This window comes from Marmota monax, unplaced genomic scaffold (genome assembly GCF_021218885.2).
Source record: "Marmota monax isolate L192 unplaced genomic scaffold, Marmota_monax_Labrador192_F-V1.1 WCK01_AAM20220418_F8-fsc00227, whole genome shotgun sequence".
NCBI classification, from domain to species: domain Eukaryota; kingdom Metazoa; phylum Chordata; class Mammalia; order Rodentia; family Sciuridae; genus Marmota; species Marmota monax.
The window spans coordinates 1,012,200-1,033,387 of NW_026695208.1; the positions used below are offsets into that span (position 1 = coordinate 1,012,200).

General features: G+C 37.1%; 1 protein-coding gene across 2 annotated transcripts in view; it reads right to left on the reverse strand.

Annotated features, from left to right (window-relative positions):
- The window catches only part of Impg1 (interphotoreceptor matrix proteoglycan 1), a 137,598-nt gene that overhangs the window by 85,401 nt on the left and 31,009 nt on the right, over positions 1 to 21,188 (reverse strand). For both annotated transcript variants that reach the window (XM_046430442.2, XM_046430441.2), the window contains 3 exons: positions 14,724 to 14,824; positions 10,146 to 10,313; positions 3,463 to 3,521 (listed from right to left, as the gene is read on the reverse strand). In XM_046430442.2, the coding sequence (XP_046286398.1) occupies positions 3,463 to 3,521; positions 10,146 to 10,313; positions 14,724 to 14,824 (328 nt within the window). The remainder of the gene's footprint in view (positions 1 to 3,462; positions 3,522 to 10,145; positions 10,314 to 14,723; positions 14,825 to 21,188) is intronic.

Genomic DNA, 21,188 nt, shown 5'->3' on the forward strand with positions numbered 1-21,188 from the left:
CTCCTCTGGGTATGTATGAATTCACTTCAGAAGCTATATTCAGTTTTCAAAATTTTAAATAGTTGCTCACAAAGACACTACCCATGAGATGGCATTAGCGTCATTGGTGTTCCTGCCTGAACAATGAATTCATCTAGCTTTCTTCCTCTGATGTAGTATGACTCCAGTGGACATGTTACAGGTATGCTACCACTTGTTCTCTGTGGTTTCAGAAAGAATCTATGACTACTTAACTAGCCTATTCTATGGGGAGAGATTTCCTTCTCTACCAGGTAGTTATTCATACAGGACCAACAATAATTTGTGATCCATGAAGCTCAGGAGAGAGGCCAGGCTTCTTGGGCCAAGACTCTAGCTCTGCTAATTAAAAAAAATTTGCTTTATTCACATATCATTGCATAAACAAACCAGACATATTTAAGGCATATGATTTGATATATTTGACACTATCCACCTGTAAACCATTACCACAATTAAGACAGGGAGCATATTCTTCACCCCAATGCTTTATCATGCCCCTTGGTCATCCTTCTTTTTCATCTCTCTCCACTATCTCTAAGCAACTTCTGATTTGTTTACTGTCATTATTGATCAGTCTGCAGTTTTTAGAATTTAATATAAATGGGATTATAATGTATTTTTCTTTGTTTTCTTTCATTTAACATCATTATTTTGAGATAGACCCATGTTATTGTATCTTCCAATAGTTCATTTCTTTGATGAAAGGAAGTCTGTCATAAGAATATGCTGCTACTTTTGGTCAACTGCTCTGTTGATTGATATTTTGGTTGTTTCCAGTTCTTGGTTATTACAAGTAAAGCTGCTATGAACATTTGTGTACCTGTTTTTGAAAGGGTGTACACTCCAACTATATTGAGTGATCGTGAATAGTTTACTACATTTGCTATAAGGGATAAGGCAATATTTTACCTTTACTGTTAAATTTTAACAGTAAAAATAATTTACAATAAAGATAAATATAGTTTTACACATAAATACTATGTTTAAAGTATTTAAACAGTGAAAATAATAATAGATGTCTTAATTTTCCAGTTGTGTTAAGAGAATAAAATGAGATCTCTGATACAATAGTACTTGTGAGAGTATAAATCAGCTTTTATACAAATGAGCTGAAGTAAAGACAGTATAAGACTCTGAGTTTTGAGTCTTCTATGGAGATCTATCCCTACAAGGAAACAATTTCCTTCATATTAAATTTTATTTGCAATATACTGAGCATTCTTATTGATGACCAAAAGTTTGTCTTGCTCACAAACATATCATTTATTCTATTCAGGAGCCAAAATATTTTTCTGGTGGATTGAAGTCTTATGACCTAGTTAACATCATTGGGAAAATGTGATCAAACTTACTTATAAGCATCTTTGGCAAGAATAAATCCTGACAGAGATAAACACTTGGGAAAGACTCTGCTTCCAGAGATATATGTTTAAAAGTTTTACTTTGAAAAATTTCATCACCTAACATTTTTGTTTCTTGATGCAATAGGCTTATTTTAGATAAGTTTTTTCATTTGCTAAAGGGAAGGAACAATCAGCATTTAATCATTCATCAGGAGAACCATTTCCATCATTTCCTTTGGCTTTAGATTTAAAAATTTATTTTTAACTGTAGTAGTTTATTCAGAAGGCCTTACCAACTATGCAAAATATTCTCCTATCACCTTTTATTTTTCTCTAATCCATCTGATTTCACATGGAATACTGCAGAGCAGCATGTTGAAATATAGAGAATCAAGTTTGTTTTGGTAAATGTCAAGAGTTTCATCTTTTATAGCTTTCGTTTTTCAGCATTTTCTTTCTTTGGAGTTATACGAATCAGGCAGCCCAACAACTGTGCAAGAAATCCCCTGGAAGTGCTCCTAGAAGCTCTTCCTCATATATAGGGAAGCTCCTGGAGGAACTTCCAGTGTGGCTGCTCTCTCCCTTCTGCTCATGGAACTGCATTCTGCTCATACCAGGGCAAGTATTTGCCCCGCCTGCACATTGTTAAACAAACAAACAGAAACAAAATCAAACCATCTTATGACCCTACCTGTAGAATAAAGAGAACTTCTTGCCTAAACCCACACACCTGCATTGGAGTTTCAGGATGGGGCTGCTGGTCTGTTCCTGCCAAGGTGTTGGAAGCATGATCCTGCTTTATTGTGGCATTACATTATGATTTTGTTTCTCATATTTAAAATTTTAATTTAATAATCTTTGAGTGGCAATACAGTACTATGGTTCAGATATTAAAATAATATAAAAGGTAAACTTTGAGAAGTCTTGTTTGTACCCTTGACCCTGTCCACCCCATTCCTTCCACCCTCTGCCTCCACTTTTCATTGGGTTTGCCTCTCTCTCCTGAGTAATACGATTTGTTAAACCCAAGATAATATGTAACCTTTGATAGGAAACCATGCAATTTGACATGAAGGCAAATTAATGGCTCCTTTTTTTGAATTTGTCTCTACTGAGGTATTTTCTCAAGAGATTCATTAATAACATTGCCAAGGACAAGCAGTTGAGTGCTCTGTACAGGGCACTCTTGGCAGAGCTAAACAATTTAAAAATTGTTTCTGACTCCTGGAAAGAGTAACACAATTCCTGTGCCACTCCTGAAAAGTCATGGGATTGAGGCAGGAAGTTAGATCTCCCACAGGCAGCCAAGATAAGGGCCTTGGAGAAGCCCAGGAAGGAAAGGGGACTACATACCAACATGAAAGGGGATATTGGGTCTGAAAGACATCCTGTGACTCGCTGTTCCCTGCCAGCATTAAGCACATGCCTTCTTCTGACCTAGAATACCCGCTTGTGTTCCTCACAACAGCAACCACAGCAGCCCTTCCTTATTACCCTTGCCCTTACCCCCCCGCAAGGGTCTACCATAAGCAGACCCCTATCCAAAATGTTTCCTCTAACAGACATGACAAAAACTATCAGATAAGACCCATCCTAATGATGTAAATAAGAGATTAAAATCATGCATTTGTGATTGGCTTATTAAACTCAGAGTTCAGAGAGCTTGATTGGTTCATGCTAACATCTCTCACCCCACCAATCACCTGTGCTGGGCCATCAGATATGCCTTTTAAAACCCATAGATTACAGATACCCATTGGTATCCTTCTCTTGTGGCCCCTCCCCTCTGGGACCTCTGTTTTATTTCTTTCTGTTATTATAATAAATTTTGTCACTTTACTCTCACCCTTGTTCTTGTGGATTTCATTCCTCAAATTCACAAGACAAAGAACCAGACTGCCTAGATCCAGTGTTACAGGATGTTCATGTTCTAATGAGATACATGGCTCCTTTATCTGGAACGTATTCAGCCACCAGGGCTTGGCAGAGCTAAACAATTGAGGGAAAAGTGACCTTATAATCCCTACGACATCACTTTTAGAAGAGAACGGGGAGAAAGTAATTTAAAAATTGAGAAAAGTCCAATTTTCTTACTTACCTAAATTCTAACACATGGATCTCTTTGAATCCTGGCAGCTTCTTAAATACCTTTTGCATCTGCAAGAGAGAAAGACATTTATGAAATATTCTTTGGTTCTACTGGGTCAGATCTTACCTATCTATAAAAGCCTAAGTACTTTTGATGATTAGGGGAAAAAAGGAAAATGAAAATTGAAATAATGAAAGAGGTCAAACTTCGTTCTCAGTTATTTCTGAAATCCAGAGGAAAGTGTTTTGCTATTTATTTAAAAGCCATAATTGAATAGTTCTGACCTGTTTTAATGGCTACTTTACATAATAACTTTAATGTGGTATTTGGAGGAAACATTTTGGCTACAGGATTTTCACTTACATAGTAATAATATATTTTCTGACTGTATAACTGTAGTGACTATAATGTTTTCACTACAATATTATATGAATTGAATTAGATGACTTGGAAAATATCTATAATAATAAAGATGATATTAAATTCAAAATGGCTGCTATACTTAAACAAAGTGGTAGAAACAGACTGTAATAGATAGGTTTGCTCTTAGAGTCAGGTAGACTGCACAGGTTTTCTTAATTAATTTGCTCTTGTTAATGATACTTGAGGAGGATTCTCTCCAGGCTACTCTCTTTGGCTCTCTCCTAATCCAGTGGCATTTCCCATTACTTCTTAACAGAGTCCTGCTCTTTCCTGGTTCCTTTACCATCTCTCTCACCACTGTCTTCTTTGTTCTACCCTATTCCTTTCTTTATTCTGTACTTTAAATACAAGGAGTCCACATGTCTCCATCCTTGGCCTCCTCAGCTTCCTCATCTTTCTTACTCTCCTGTTTATTCCACAGTAGGCAGTGTGTTAGGCTGTGGGGACACTGTCATAGACCAGTATGGCCCCATCCAGGTTTCCTGCGGGAAGGCCAAGAGACAAGAGACTCTAAGAGTAAGGTGTAACCACTTGATGATAAAGCTTGGGTGGGTGAGCAGGGTGAGGGGTGAAGAACTCTGCCCTGGCTTCCCTTCCCTGTGCCCACTTTTTCTCCCTCTTGGGGGAATCCCATTTTCTCCCATGGCTTCAATGATCACCTGATACATGGCCTTGAGTTCTCATGAATATTCCAATATTTGTCACTAACTAAATCTTCCCAAATCGGGGTCATTCTCTTTCGCAGATCTGCCTTTTCCCCTTGACTCCTCATCTCAGTCAGGGTCAGAAAGGACAGAATCCACAGATACCCTCTCACATGTAGCCATACACTCCTGTTAGTTTGAAGCTCAGGATGTCTTTTGCTTTCACCACATTCTTCTTATTCCTGGCTAGTTCTCCTGCCCTATTACCTCTCTTGCATTCCTGAAAGGGTTTTCTGAGTATGTGTGAAAAAGGAGGAGAAATGGTTCTTTGAGTGCCATTTTTTTTCAAAGTGAGTTAAGCATTCCATATCTGTTGCTCTTCATTAAAAATGAAGTACAGACTGAGGAGTGGGATAGCTGGTTCAAATGGGGTTCCATTCCAAGTTTTCTAAGGAATCTCTATACTACTTTCGAGATTGGTTGCACCAACTTGCAGTCCTACCAGTAATGTATGTGTGTGCCTTTCCCGCCACATGCTTGCCAACACTTTCGTTGCTTAAAAATAGCATACTACAATGACACAGCCACATCAATATTTTTAGCAGCATAATTCACAATAGCTAAATTGTGGAACCAACCTAGATGGATAAATGGATAAAGAAACTGTGGTATATATACACAATGGAATACTTCTCAGCATTAAAAGAGAATAAAATTATGGCATTTTCAGATAAATGAATGGAGTTGGAGATTATCATACTAAGCGAAGTAAGCCAATCCCCCAAAAGCCAAAGGCCAAATGCTTTCTCTATAAATGTATGCTGATCCATAATGGGGGTGGGGACATGGGAAGAATGGAGGAACTTTGGATTGAGCAAAGGGGAGGGAGGAAAGGGAAGAGGGTAGGAAAGATGGTAGAATGAAATGGACATCATTACCCTAGGTACATATATGATTTTGCATGAATGGTGTGACTCTACTTTGCATACAGAAAAGTGAAAAATTGTGCTCCAGTTGTGTACAATGAATTGAAGAACATTCTGCTGTCATATATAGCTGTTTAGAACAAATAAAAAACATACATTTAAAAAATCCTGTAATGGGATGCACTGTCTGTTGAGTAAAGTCCAATTCTTTAGAAAGGCATTTCAGAACTTCCTGAATCTTATCCCCCTAGCCCAGCTGCCATACCAGTCACACTTCTTGCCTTCATTATCCCTTGACCAATATTGTCTCCTCTAGTGACATTAAACTGACCCTTGCCCTTCTCCCATCCAACATGCACTTCTATTTCTCTAGGTACCTATGTTATGGATTCTTTTTCTTTTTTGTTTTTGGAGGTAGGTACCTGGGATTGAACTCAGGGGCACTCAACCACTGAGCAACATCCCCAGCCCTATTTTATTTTTAGACAGGGTCTCACTGTTGCTTAGTGCCTTGCCATTGCTAAGGCTGGCTTTGAACTTGTGATCTTCCTGCCTCAGCCTCCAGAGCTGCTGGGATTATAGGTGTATACCACTGCACCCAGCCTGGATTTTTTGTTTAGCCCAAGATGACCCCCCATCTTCTGCTCATTGACTGCTTCCCCTGCCCATACCCATTTGCAAAGCCAGCTTGAACATCTTCCCAACTGGAAAGCTTTTGTAGAGTTCCAGGATTAGGTGAAGTTACTTCTTTCCTCTGCACTCTAGATATTATTACAGTATATCACACATAGGTTTGTAAGGCACATATCAGTTTCCTTCTGAGATCATGCTTCTTAGCTGCACAGATTATGACTTGCGCATTCATTTTTACCTGCTTTGTTCTTAGTTTCTAGCAGATTGTCATTCACATAGTAGGAACTCAGAAAATATTATTTGAATTGAGTGTATCTCTTTATTCTCTAAACTTGTCAACATGTCACTGTGTAGTCACCAGATCTAAAATTACTGCTGACTCTACCTATGCCAAGGATGAGAGCAGTGATGGACAGATAATCCCCAAATCACTCAAATTGGGCTTTGGGCTGCATCATGATATTTTTTGCCCCCAGAAGACTCATTTACCTTCTGATTACATTTCCTTGTATCAGTATTAAAAAGAGTTTTCCTTTCCTGCATGTATAGGAACTGCCATGGTGGGTGATAAGAAGAGCCTTGTGTAGACCTGCGTTAAAATAGTGGTTCTACTATTTCTTTTTTAGCTGCAAGACCTTGATTTTATTGCTTAATCTCTGAATTTTCATCTTCTTAGCCCAAATGGGATAACAATACTGATGCTACAAAGTTGCGGTAAGGAATATCTAACAGGTAATAGGTGCCTGGCTCACTCTGGCAGAGTTGGTGACACTAAATTACTTATTTGCCTATACTCTACCTTGCCTACTAGATTACTAGGGACTTTGAGGGCCTAATTTTCTTTTACTTTCCCAGTGACCACACAGCATGGAAGCTAGCAAGGGCAGAGTCAGATTTCAGACTTTTTTTTTTAACTCAATAGGGGAGGGCAGGGTGAGGGTCCCTAGAGATATCAGGGACAAATGGCCTGGTAGTAAGTTTCTGTGCCTCCACCTCTGTCCTGCTATGGGTTTAACAAAGAACTAGGACTCTGAGCTCTGTAAAGCTGACCTTTTATTATAGAGCGGGAAAGGGCTATATGTACATACTTCAGATCTGCTTTGGTCTCCTGGCTACAGGGAATTTGTTGTGCTGCTCCAGTAATAGCACCAGGGGCTGAAGGTTTAAATGTGAGCTAAAGTGTTTAGAGCAGGAGAGTCAGAGAGAGCTATACATATGAAAACAGTCAATCAAGGAAAGAATGGCCTCTGTAGAAGCAGTTGCTGCATTGACAGCAGGGAACAGCACTGGGGAGAGCTGTCCTGCCCTCCAGGAATGCTCCACAGCACTGGCTCTGGTGGAGAGAATTTATTGTTTGTGTCCATGCCCGCTTTGTGAACCTGTCTGCAATTGATTAAGAATCAGCTTTGCTTAGGAGGGTGTAGACAGTGTCTAGGGAGGATACGACAAAAGCCTTCAGTTAATTCTGCTAAGTAATCTTCTGGGGGACCTTCCAATCATGGAGCTCTAACCACTTAATTGCTAATTAAGTGCCCAGTTAACCTATTAATAACACTAAATGCACAGGGGTCTCCCTGAGTCTGCCGTAACGGGGCTGTAAAAAAAGCAGCTCTGTTGAGTTCCCAGTGAATTGTTTGCACAAGAGAAAGCATTCAGACAACAGCTAAGTGATTCCTTTTGACATTTGTATTAAATTTCTCATTAGGTTTATTGTGGAAATTAAATTACAGCAGAGCACTGTCCATTAATTCCTGATGGGCCTGACTGGTTGTGCTAATGTAGCTTTGGGTTGTGGTGGGCTGACTGGTTGTCTGATGGCAGGCCTTGAGGTGGTCCTGCCCAGGAGCCTGGGAGGAGAACAGATGCTGTAAGCAGAGGCTCCATCTTAAAGAAACCCAACTGTTCAAAGGGAACCAGCAGGAGTAAGTTGATGGGTCTTTGAGTTCAGACTGGCCAAGATATCCTCTTCTGTACCTGGCAAGTTTTTCAGAGACTACAAGGAGGGTGCTCTTTTGAGGACGATGCAACAATAGTCCTTTCCTCAACAATATTTATTTGGGAAAAATTAGGAAGTGTAGCATAGTGATTAAGAGCAATGGTTCTGATGCCATATGTCCTGGATTGAATCTTGGGTTTGCCAGATAACAGATGCCAGATAATATCTTTGGAAGATAATAATTAGTTTTATTGTGTCTCAGTTTTCTCACCTATAAAAAAGGGAAATAATATTACTTACTTATGTGATTGTGTGAAAAATCAAAAGAGTTAGTATCATGTAAAGCATTAAGAACAGTGTTCACTATTATTTCTTTTCACAGTAGTTAAAAAGCTAGACTCAGAAAGGACTTTGAGGTTATCTTTGATTTCTAAGACTGGGGAAAGCATGATCCCCAAATGTTCAATGCTAATTCTTGGCACAAATGGGAATTGAAACTTAGATTTTAAAAATACCTCAATGTATTTCTGTTATTTTCCATTTAGGTGCTTAGAAAATTAACAACACGTGAGTGAAGAGTCTATGGCCAATTATCTGACTTTGAAGATACTTTGAGTATATTAAAAATTTGCCAAAAAGAATGTTTCAAAGAACACATGGAAAAGTTAACAAACTTTTAAAAGCTCATTCTGTCTAATAACCCATATCTAAGTACTTGTGTGGTTCCTAAGCTGAATATTTCTCTTTGAAGTTTTATAGAAATGATGCTTTGTATTTTATTGACTGAATGCTGATGCAGAGTGGGGTTGGAGGTTAAGAATATTTCACATCTGCATCTTTTCTCTGGGTGAGAAGAGATGAGTATTAAATTCTTCAAACATGAGAAGCAGGTGCCCTTTTGTTCTCTGGCCATGCAGAGTAAGATTCATGCACACTTGGGCTATCCATAAATGTGGTTCACAGTTATATAATCTCATGGTGCTTCTATTTTTCAGAGGCATTTATAACAATTACTGTCCCAAGCTCTGCCTTAGGAGGTTAGGCTTCAGAGGTTAAACAATTCCTGCTCTTGAGGGGAAGGAAGCTTATACCCTGGTGGTGGTGAGGGTGGTTTGTGAGGAGGGAAGAATAGAGATAGCAAAGGCATAAACATGTAAACAGTGACCTCAAGACAGGGTCATCAGTGATGTGACAGCAGTATACTAGGTTTTGTGAACCTGGCAGACAGGTACTGAAGTCAGAATGGGTGGAGGGAATCCTCTGTGACAGTATACCTAAAATGAGGCTTGGGGAAGAGCATTCTGGACCAACAAGGCAGCATATATAAAAGCTAAAAGTGAGGAAAATTTGCAAATAGTTTTGTATTTCTAGAAACTAGAGTGCAAAGGGGAGGGATGAAAGAAACTGGTGTAAAATGGGGCTTAAAAGGAAGGCAAGGGCCTTATCACAGCTTGTAGATACTACACAGCAGAGTCATTGGATTTACCCTGTAGAAAATAAAACAGCATTTGAATTTAGTCAGGGACAGACACATGTGATAATTGATGACATGGACAATATAATTGCTTTCTCCTTATCACTCATAAAAAATGTCATGTCTTTCAATTCATCAAACTGTAAAATGTAAATATTATGTCGAGACAAAGATTGGGTATTAGAATTCATATTTCAACCCACTATATTGTCTAGTTGGTGCCTATGTAGTCATTTTATTTTATTTCTTTAGAATTGTAATCCACATCACTGATATATGATTGACATGGAAAGAACTGAACATATTTAATGTATACAATTCAATGAGTTTTGAGATGACTATATACTCATGAAAGCATCATCATAATGATCATTTAGACATATAGAATTTCTGCGGGTATCAGTTAAATGAGGTTTAAAAGCCTAATACTGTTTAAAGAAAATCTGAAGGTAAATAACATTTAAGAATGGAAAAGATAGAATGGACAATTTGTGCACATTCTAGGACTTATTGTAGTGTTTCGTTTCTTTTTAATAATTAAAAATGGATGCCTGGTCACAAGAAGTTGCAACTACTATCCCAAAGGGTATGTGTTCTGTTAACTCCCACACTCTGAGCCACTGTTGGGATATAGTTGTGTGGCACTGTCCACTCACCTGCAGCTGTGACTTTCCTGCCAGCTCCTGGTAGTAAGTGGAGTGGGAGTCAGCAAGCTCTGCCTTGAACTTCTGGTTTGGCAGAGAGATGCTGAACTCCACCCTCTGCTCCAGTGGGTCCTCCTCCAGTGGGTCCTCCGAAACATTAGTGAGTTCAGTCTCTTGTTCCTGAGTCAAAAAATAAGGATTCCTATTAATGTAAGCCAGAAACACATGCTATATCATATAACATATTGATACTGTATCTAGAGGTGTATTATGCAGGCTCAGGTGCTTTTAGATGAAAAGTCTTAGTGACCAGAGGAGGTCTCTGAATTTTGTGAGGAATTAAATTAAGTACTAAAGCTCCAATGAGTTAGCTATTATAGAATCCTTGAGAACACTGTTATTCTATGACTATGTGATCTTCATGAAAATATTTATATATATATATATATATATATATACACACACACACATAACACTTCTCACCATATATATCTTTTCATTCATCATGCATGAAAAATGTCATGTCTTCTTCACAGAAGAATATGATCAATTAACAAATATATATATATATATATATATATATATATAATCAATTAACAGTCAACATCTCTAGCAATTAGAGAAATGCAAATTAAAACTACACTGAGGCTGAGGCAGGAGGATGGCAAGTTAAAAGCCAGCCTAGCAAAGGGCAAGGCACTGAGCAACTCAATGAGACCCTGTCTGTAACTAAAATACAAAATAGGGCTGGGGATGTGGCTCAGTGGTCAAGTGTCACTAAGTACAATCCCCAGTAACCGCCCCCCCACCAAAAAAAAAACCCATACACACAAAAACCAAAAAACTACACTGGAATTTCATATTACTTCAGTTAAGAATGGCAATAATCAAGAATAAAAGTAATAATAAATGTTGGTGAGGATGTGGGAGAAAAGGCACACTCATACATTGCTGGTGAAACTGCAAGTTGGTGCAACTCCTCTAGAAACCAGTATGAAAATTCCTCAGAAAACTTGGAATGGAACTACCATTTAACCCAGTTATCCCACTCCTTGGTATATACCTAAAGGACTTAAAATCAGTATAATATAGTGATATGGCCACATAAATGTTTATAGCAGCTCCATTCACACTAGCCAAGCTATGGAACCAAACTAGGTACCCTTCAGCAGATGAATGGATAAAGAAAATGTGGTACATATACACAATGGAATATTAATCAGCCATAAAGAAGAATGAAATAATGACATTTGCAGCTAAATAGATGAAACAGAAGACTATCATGCCAAGTGAAATAAGCCAATCTTAAATAAAATTATACTCCATCTATGCATAGTATGTCAAAATACATTCTACTTCATGTATAACTAAAAAGATAAAATAAAAAATAAAAAATGTCATGTCTTAAAATTGATCAACATGTAAAACTGGAAATCTTATGTAGAGACAAAGTATTATGAGTGAAAAATTTGTATTTCAATCCATCATATTCTCTAGTGGTGCTTAAGTAGTCATTTTATATTATCATATATATTGATGGTGCTTCATTAGGATTGTACCACATTGTTGTCTGACTTAGCAATATTTTTTGTTGAGGATTGGATTAGACATGGTAACCTGCAGATAATGAGATATTATTTAATAGTCCTTTGTAGAGAAAAATCTAGAATTAATTAGAACATCTGCACTCAAACTTCACATTGAAAATAAAAAGTCCTATCAGGCCAGAAGAGAGTATGAAATTTTTTTCAGAAGGAATGACATATTTGGGCCACCTTTGGAGGCATGTGGCTGAGAATGGAAATAATGTTCTGAAGATGGGAATTTGATCTTGATCACAAAGGGCCAGGGGTAATCCTTCTTGCCTGTTGGCTTGGAAACCAGCAGGGGTGGCTCAGTGCCTTGAATGCACTTGAGTCCCCAGGATACAGAGTAAGCCTGCTGCTGAGTTTCCAACTTGGGGTTGTCAGATTTTCTGAGTACTCAGACGACACTGACAGCTATACAGCTTTCTCAAAAAAGTAAGAAATATGACTGTAGAAAATTGAGTGGGTCTCTGGTCTAATGAAATTAGAGTTAAGGGAGCTGAAAAAAGAGAACAACCATGAAGGACAGAGATGAGCTGGCTGGTGGCAGACATGTCCTCATTTCTGGCGACAAGGTCTCCTCTTCCATGGACATGAACAACTGGATGACCTCCAGCTGTAGTGGGACACATAGAGGATGTGGGTTCACATTTAATCAGCTCCTGACAATTTATTTAGAAGAATTTCATCCATTCATTTAAAAATATCCACTGAATATCTGTGTGTATCACAGTGCCATGATCTATGGGGCACTAAGAGAAAAGGATGGCATCTGGTATTATCCTCTAGAAGCTTAACATTCATTAGGCACATTTGAAATTTATATGAATAACTAATTAGAAAAAATTTAAAAAATTAATTAAAAAAAGAAATTCACATGAAACAAATACATTTTAAAAATGTATTACTGAGAAGTTACTCTCAGCCACTTAAAGTTTTCATTGTCTTTACTGTTTAAAGATTATTTTCATTGACCAATGATAATTGTATATATTTATGAGGTCCAATGAGATGTTTTGATATATAATTACAATGTGGAATGATTACATCAGGCTTATTAACAAGTCCATCATTTCAAATACTCATCACTTTTTTTGTGGAGAAAACATTTAAATCTACTCTTTCAGCAATTTTGAAATATGCAATGCAATATTATTGATTAGAGTCAGCATTCTTTGCAATAGATCACTAAATTTTCCTCATGTCTAACTGAAACTTTGTGCCCTTTGATGAATATTCTTCTTTCACCATCCACCCATCCTTCCCCAGACTCTGTGTTGTTTATAAAAAACATATATGAAGTGGATTAGATTTTCATCCCTCTCCCTCACCACCATCAGAGACTCCCTATTATCTATGGGTTTTAAAACCCAGACTCTCTTTCTAGCATTTAAGGCTCTCCATAGTCTTTTTCCAGACTGCTTGAAAAAATTGTCTCACTTCTCCAGTCTGACAGATTGCCCAGAAAGAGCATGTTCCTGCTAGTTTCCTCATTGAAGAGCCTCCTCACTTCTCCCCATCTTCAGCAAACACACACACACACACACACACACACACACCACCCCTCCCCCACATTCACACATGCTTTTTTGCTTCTTACCAATAATTCATGATATGTCTAAAATAATACTTCCTCTGACCTCCTAGGGTCTAGAAATCTTTGCCAGCTCTGTACTCCTGTAGCACTGACAGTTAGAACCCTTCAAATACTCACCTGGAGTCTTTTTATGTACAAACATTTTTGCCCTGCATGATTCTCATACGCCACTGAATCTTTCAAACCAAAAAACACAGGGACAGTTTATACACAAAACTCAGTGAATATACATGACTAAGGATTGTATCCCATGCAACCTGCCTGGTTTAATCATTTGGTCTCAGTCTGTATACCTGCCATCTTCAATCAAAATTTTAGACTATTTTGTTATATTTAATTGCATTATAACTTCATAAAGGTAGGGGCTGTGTCTTGCTCTTCTTGGGATCTTTGGTGCACAGTCCAAAGCATATTCTAGTAAAATGTTTGCTGAGCGAAGAAATCGGTGATAGATATACAATAAAAAGGTTAAGAAGTTAAAGTGATGAATACTGAATGGAATATTTGGGGGATATTTACACAGGGAGGGGCCAATATTAGATTTTGAAGAAGATGGGATATAAGTCATATGAGAAAAATGATCAACTAGTCATCTTAGACATTTTATAGTAAATATATTTGGAATTATAGTCAATTATTTTTTTCCCCACAGTACTTTCCCTGTTGATGAAGCAGGATTTTTCAGAGAAAAACAGCATAGTGTAGTTTAACCAAACCTGCAGACTTCTGGCCTAAAGGACAGAGAGAATGGCCAGCAGAATTCTAATTTTTGATTTCTCAGGCAGATCTGGAGAGACTGAATTTTCTGCCCTTGCCCTGCAGCTGACCTGTGCTTCATAAGGATGGCATGAAGGGTAGAGGTCTCCCAGGCCACGGGGGCAAGTAGGCATGGTTCCTCTGGCAATGTATCAAGGATGTGGATCCAGGTTCTAGTTTTCAATCCCATTTCTGTTCCCTTAATTGTCTGCTGTCCACCTTGTGCTGCCCCAACCTACCACTCATTGGTAATGAGGACAGTGTTTCCCTGCCTTGGCACTGGTGTCTGGGCTCCAAGCCTTTTGGGGAGCTTAAACATTTCCCTGTTTTCACAATCAACATTAAATTCTATAAAATCCTCTCATCTGCATACTTCTTCACTCACAGTATGACCATGCTCCTCTTCCTGAGAACATAGTTTCTATTTTTATTCAGTCTGATTTGAAGAGTTTTGGTCATTCTGATATTTATCTAACCTACCCATGGTGGACATGACTTTTTGTTTGCAGGGGGTTATATAGTGGAGAAGGTGATTCAATGATGGATTCACTCACTCTAATGCGTGATGAGCACCTACTGTTTGTAAGGTTCTGTTAGGTATTGAGGGGGAAACAGGCAGGTGAAGAGCTAGATTGACTCAGAACTTCTTACTGTTGTAGGCTTGTTGGTGTCATTGAGGCTACCGAGAATTTCATTGAGGTGTGTGTCATCAAGAGCAAGAGGAAAGTGCCCGACTGAGCCATTGGCAACATCTGTGGAAATTAGGAGAAAAAAAAAAAAAGACACAAAAATGAGACTAGAGGAATTTAAATTAGAACAAGGTCAAAATTCCATATGCCTTTTCTGTCATTCTGGAGTTTATAGATGTTAAATGCATTCTGAATTCATTTTTCTAAGGTCACATAAATATGTTCTTGAAGAAAATATAACCCATATTCTCAATTACAGTAAATTCTTCATTCTTCCTTCCAGTACCCAAATTTGGTGCACCCCCTACATATGATGCAGTTAAATGCTTCTGCCTAGTGAGATCTCATTAGTTTTTCTTTTTGTGATTACCTAAAATATGTGAAGGTAGATATTTACTTTGAATTTGTTCTTTCCCATGTTTTCTTACAACATAACCCAAGTCTTTAAAACTTAGATTGCTTTAGCAATCATTAGGGCATTGAAATTTTAATCATAAAATTCAAGAGATGAAAGAATATTGAGATGTTATCAATTTACCTGTTTTAGAATAGACCACCATAAACCGTGTCAGATATCTGGCAAATGTTTTGATATGTATAAAGATCTCATGGAATGGAAGTCTAGGTTCTAACTGAGAAAAGAAAAAATATTACTGTAATATAAATTTCCTACAATTTTATAATAAATTGTTATTAAAAAATTCTGGGAAAATAGTGTTATGATTAATTGATATACAGATAACCGAAAGTGTTTATCATTTGAATCTTAGGCAAACACATGGAATATATTATTTTCAAACATTAGAAAACAGGACATACCAAAAAGTGATATTATCTTTCCTGGCTCGCTGAGGAGTGTGTAGTGCCTGGAAATAAGCAGTTAAGTGGTCACTTGTCACTGTGAGGTTCTGTGAAGTCATTGTACTGTTATGGTTTGTTGTTCCTTAGTGAGTACAGGCAATGGGTATCAGAGTCATCTGGGGAAGGTGACTTTTTAAAAATATATATTTATTTATTTTTAATTTTTTTTTTGTAGTTGTTGATGGATAGACTGCCTTTATTTTATTTGTTATGTGGTGCTGAGGATGGAACCCAGTGCCTCACGTGTGCTAGGCAAGTGCTCTGCCACTGAGCCACATCTGTAGCCCAGGAAGGTAATTTAAAAAATATATATATTTTAAATTTATCCATAAAATCACACATACTTATGGTATTTCATATAAAGGTTTAATTACATGTATGCATTGTGTACTGTTCAAATTAGGATAAAAATGTCTCCTCAAACATTCATAATTTCTTTGTGGCAGAAATGTTCAAAATCCTTTCTCCTAGTTTTTAAAAAAATTCATAACAAATTATCATTATTTTTATAGTCATGATATGATAGAATATTAGAGAAGATGATTTTTTGAGGTAAGAAAAACATACATATCCTTCGACATAACAGCTTCTCCAAGTATGTGGTTCTTGGCATCTTCCTCTGCAACTCTAGATGAAAAACTCTGTTGAAGGTGTTCTGCATCCCTGGATTCCCTATAATGTCACCAATTTAAGGTGTTTTCAAGTTTAATAATTATCTAAATAATTGGTTAATACTAAATTTTTTGTTATGAAGATGCTTAGCTAATATCCTAGAACATTTTGGTTATTTTTGTATTATTCTACTTTATTGCCACGAAAAGAGAAATTATCCAGACAATTAAAATTAAGAGCAGTTATAAGGTAGACTGGGTTTATCTTCTAGTGCCTTTAATCCCCTTTGAAGATGTTTCATTCTTCCTTCACACCTAAGGTACCTAATAATATTTCCTATCAAAATGCAATCTCAGGAAACTATTGTAACCAAAATGTTTAGTTTACTTTGTGTAATTGAAAAACTCAATTTTTTTGTAGTAAAAGTCTGACCCTATTTAATGTTCTCCTATCCCTGAGAATGTTGCATTTACACTTTAAGAATTCAAGGTTCAGATCAAGGATATGAGAAGTTTAATTTCCAAATCATAAACGTATATATCTAAATTTTACTATAATTGCAAAATTTATCAGTATCAATGATGTAGGGGGCTGGGGTGAAAAGTGAGGCTTAGGAAGAGATAGTTTTCTTTTGGGTAGAGAAAGTATTCAAAGTATTCCTCTATTTGCAGTAAGATGTTCTATTCTCTTTCTGCATAAGATCATCACTGATGCCAAGCATGGTGAGAACTGTTTTCATTGCAGTTAGGATTTGGCAGTTCTTTCTGAGCTTCATTTTGGAAATTATCTCAATGCAGAAGTATTTGTGCATGAACCTCAACCTTGGGTGTCCAGGAGCACTGGAAAATTAATTTAAGAACCTTTGTTGCTGGAACTCAAATATATACCAGTGAAATATTATATCATTTGTCTACTGGTATCCTAAAGTTTCTTGTAAGAAAAAAATGCAAATTAATTTGTGAGAAAAAAGCTAATTTTAATTTACTCCTTAATTTATTCTACTAAATTTAATTTTATTACATAAGCTCCTGTCAGCTAAGATATACCAACTTCAACTTCTAAAAATAAAAGTACAAATTTTAATTCTCTCATTAATTTTGATTGTTTTCCAATATGGGAAATGAAGTAAGTGTGAAGGGTATTTTATAAAATTTCCTCCTATAAATAATGCTTTTCTGAAGAAGATTCATTATTAGGTATCACAGGTCAAATTTTATTTGCTTATAAGCAGAATCAACAACTATGTGATTTTTTTATTGTTAAGGAGTATGTTTTACTATTAACTTTTTTTTCCTATCAGTATTAACCTTATTTATTTTAAATATGGGAGGACATAAATAAAAGATCATGAAATAAATCAATTGAATTCAATCAATTCAAGAAGATACTATTTATCTAAAAGAGATGGCTAAAGACACTGTGGACTGGAGGAAAATTCTTAAGTGAACATGTTTTTATTTGTTTAAATTTATTTTTTATTTTTTCATTTTTAAAAATTTTGATTTGTTTTATATGACAGCAGGATTCGTTATAATTCATATTATACATATACAGCACAATTTTTCATATCTCTTGTTGTACAAAAAGTAGAATTTCACTATTTGTGTCTTCATACATATATGTAGGGTAATATGTCCATCTCATTCCACTGTCTTTCCTACCCTCATGCTCCCTCCCTTGCCTTCCCTGTCCTTTTCCCCTTTGCCCTAACTAGAACTTATATAATCCTCCCATAACCCTCCCCCCACAACCACATTATGATTCAGCAGTCTTAAATCAGAGAAAACTTTTGGCATTTTTTTTTTTTTTTTTTTTGGGATTGGCTAACTTCACTTAGCATTATTTTCTCCCATGCCTTCCATTTACCTGCAAATGCCATGATTTTATTCTCTATTAATGCTGAATAATATTCCATTGTGTATATATACCACCTTTTCTCTACTCATCTACTGAAGGGCATCTAGGTTGATTCCACAGTTTAGCTACTGTGAATTGTGCTACTATAAACATTGATGTGGCTGTGTCCCTGTAGTATGCTGTTTTTAAGTCCTTTGGCTATAGACCAAAGAGTGGGATACAGTGAAATGATGGTTCCAGTCCCAGTTTTTCAAGGAATCTCCACACTGCTTTCCATATTGGCTGCACCAATTTGCAGTCCCACCAGCAAAGTATGAGTGTACTTTTCCCCCCACATCCTCGCCAACACTTATTTTTTGTCTTCATAATAGCTGCCATTCTGACTGGAGTGAGATGATATCTTAGAGTAGTTTTGATTTGCATTTCTCTAATTGCTAGAGATGATTAATATTTTTTCATATATTTGTTGATTGATTGTATATCCTCTTCTCACTGAGAAGTGTTTATTCATATCCTTGGCCCATTTATTGATTGGGTTATTTGTTTTTTGTTGTTAAGATTTTGGAGTTCTTTATATACCCTAGAGACTAGTGCTCTATCTGACCTGTGTGGTAAAAATTTGTTCCAAAATTGTAGGCTCTCTATTCACCTTACCAATTGTGTCTTTTGCTGAGAAGAAGCTTTTTAGTTTGAATCTATCCCATTTATTGATTCTTGATATTAATTCTTGCACTATAGGAGTCTTATTAAGGAAATGGGGCTTAATCTGACATGATAGAGATTTGGTCCTACGTTTTCTTCTAATAGATGTAGTGTCTCCGGTTTAATTCCTAGGTCCTTGATACACTTTGAGTTGAGTTTTTTTTAATATTTATTTTTTAGTTATAGATGGAGACAATATCTTTAATTTATTTTTATGTGGTGCTGAGGATCAAACCCAGTGCCTCATGCATTCTAGTGAACATGCTAAGTGAGCGCTCTACCTCTGAGCCACAACCCCATCCCTTGAGTTGAGTTTTGTGCATGGTGAGAGATAGGGGATTATTTCATTTTGTTGCATATGGATTTCCAGTTTTCTCAGCACATTTGTTGAAGAGGCTATCTTTTCTCCAATGTACATTTTTGATGCCTTTGTCTAATATAACTATAATTATGTGGGTTAGTCTCTGTGTTCTTTATTCTGTACCATTGGTCTACCAGTCTATTTTGGCACCAATACTATGCTGTTTTTGTTATTATTGCTCTGTAGAATAGGTTAAGGTCTGGTATAGGGTTGCTACTAGCTTCACTCTTCTTGCTAAAGATTGTTTTAACTATTCTGAGTCTCTTATTTTTCCAGATGACTTTCATGAATTCTTTTTCAATTCCTATGAGGAATATCATTGGGATTTTGATCAGAATTGCATTAAATCTGTATAGTGCTTTTGGTAGTATGGTCGTTTTGACAATATTAATTCTGCCTATCCAAGAACAAGGGAGATCTTTTCATCTTCTAAGGTCTTCTCTTTAATTTTTTTTTCTTTAGCATTCTGTAGTTTTTGTTGTAGAAGTCTTTCACCTCTTTTGTTAAATTGATTTCCAAGTATTTTAGTTTTTTTTTGAGGCTATTGTAAATGGGGTAGTTTTTCTCATTTCCCTTTCAGAGGATTTGTCACTGATATACAGAAATGCCTTTGTTTATGTGTGTTGCTTTTATATCCTGCTACTTTACTAAATTCATTTACTAGTTCTAGAAGTTTTCTGGTGGAATTGTTTCGGTCTTCTAAGTATAGAATCATGTCATAGGCAAATGGTGCTAATTTGAGATCTTCTTTACCTATCTGTATTTCTTTAGTTTCTTTCGTCTAATTGCTCTGGCCAGTGTTTCAAGAAATATGTTAAATAGAAGTGGTGAAAACAGGCATCCCTGTCTTATTCCAGTTTTTAGAGGGAATGCTTTTAATTTTTCTCCATTTAGAATGATGTTGGCTTTGGACTTAGCATAGATAGCCTTTACGATGTTGAGATATGTTCCTGTTATCCCTAGTTTTTCTAGTGTTTTAAACATGAAGGGGTGCTGTATTTTGTCAAATGCTTTTTCTGCATCTATTGAGATGATCATATGATTTTTATCTTTGAGTGTATTGATGTGATGAATTACATTTATTGATTTTCATATGCTGAACCAAACGTGCATCCCTGGGATGAGCCCACTTGATCCTGGTGTACTATCTTTTTGATATGTTTTTGTATTCAATTTGCCAGAATTTTATTGAGAACTTTTGCATCTATGTTCATTAGAGATATTGGTCTGAAGTTTTCTTTCTTTGATGTGTCTACCCTATAATCTTGTAGTATCTGTGCAGGTTATCTGTACCTCACCTTGTTGTTGGGCTTTCAGATCCTGCTGGTGTCCCAAGATGGATGCTACTGCAACTATAGGAGGTGGTGACAATAGCAGGAGATAACTAGAGAGAGCAGATTCCCCAAGATGGATGCAACATCTTTCATTGATGGAGCTTAAAGGGAGGGCCTCACACTGACTTTAGTATGCCTGCTCCACAATGCAGCTGCTTCTAGGTTAGGTCCTGTCTGTTTTTCCAAAGTAGAGGCTACTGCATGGGGAAGGCTATGAGGATGACTGCAGTGTCTCAAGATGAAAGTGGGTTAGACCTGGGCTCCCAGGTAGTGGTGGGTGGGGCAGACCCAAGCTTACCTGTGGCCCTGGCTTCCGCACAGGTCAGTGAGGTGAGCCTAGGCCAGGCCTATGCTCTGGTGGGTGTCTGCTGGTGGCTGGATGGACTGGGGCCTACTCTGGGTACTGGCTGCTGCACATGTCAGCAAGGCAGATCTGGGCTGGGCCTGACTCTGGCAGGTGTCTGCTGGTGAAAGGATGGACTCGGGCCTACCCTGGGCCTGAGCTCCTGTGCAGGTCAGTGAGGCAGATCTTACTATTAACTTCTTATAATTGATATAGAACTAGATTTGTTCCATTATTAGCTACAAGTCAGTCTACAAATGGTAAACTAGTTGAATGTAGGAGAGATATTAAAATATAGGTAGTAGCTTTCTCTGAATATCAGTAAGTGAAGAATTGGGATGTTATCACTTGTTTAAA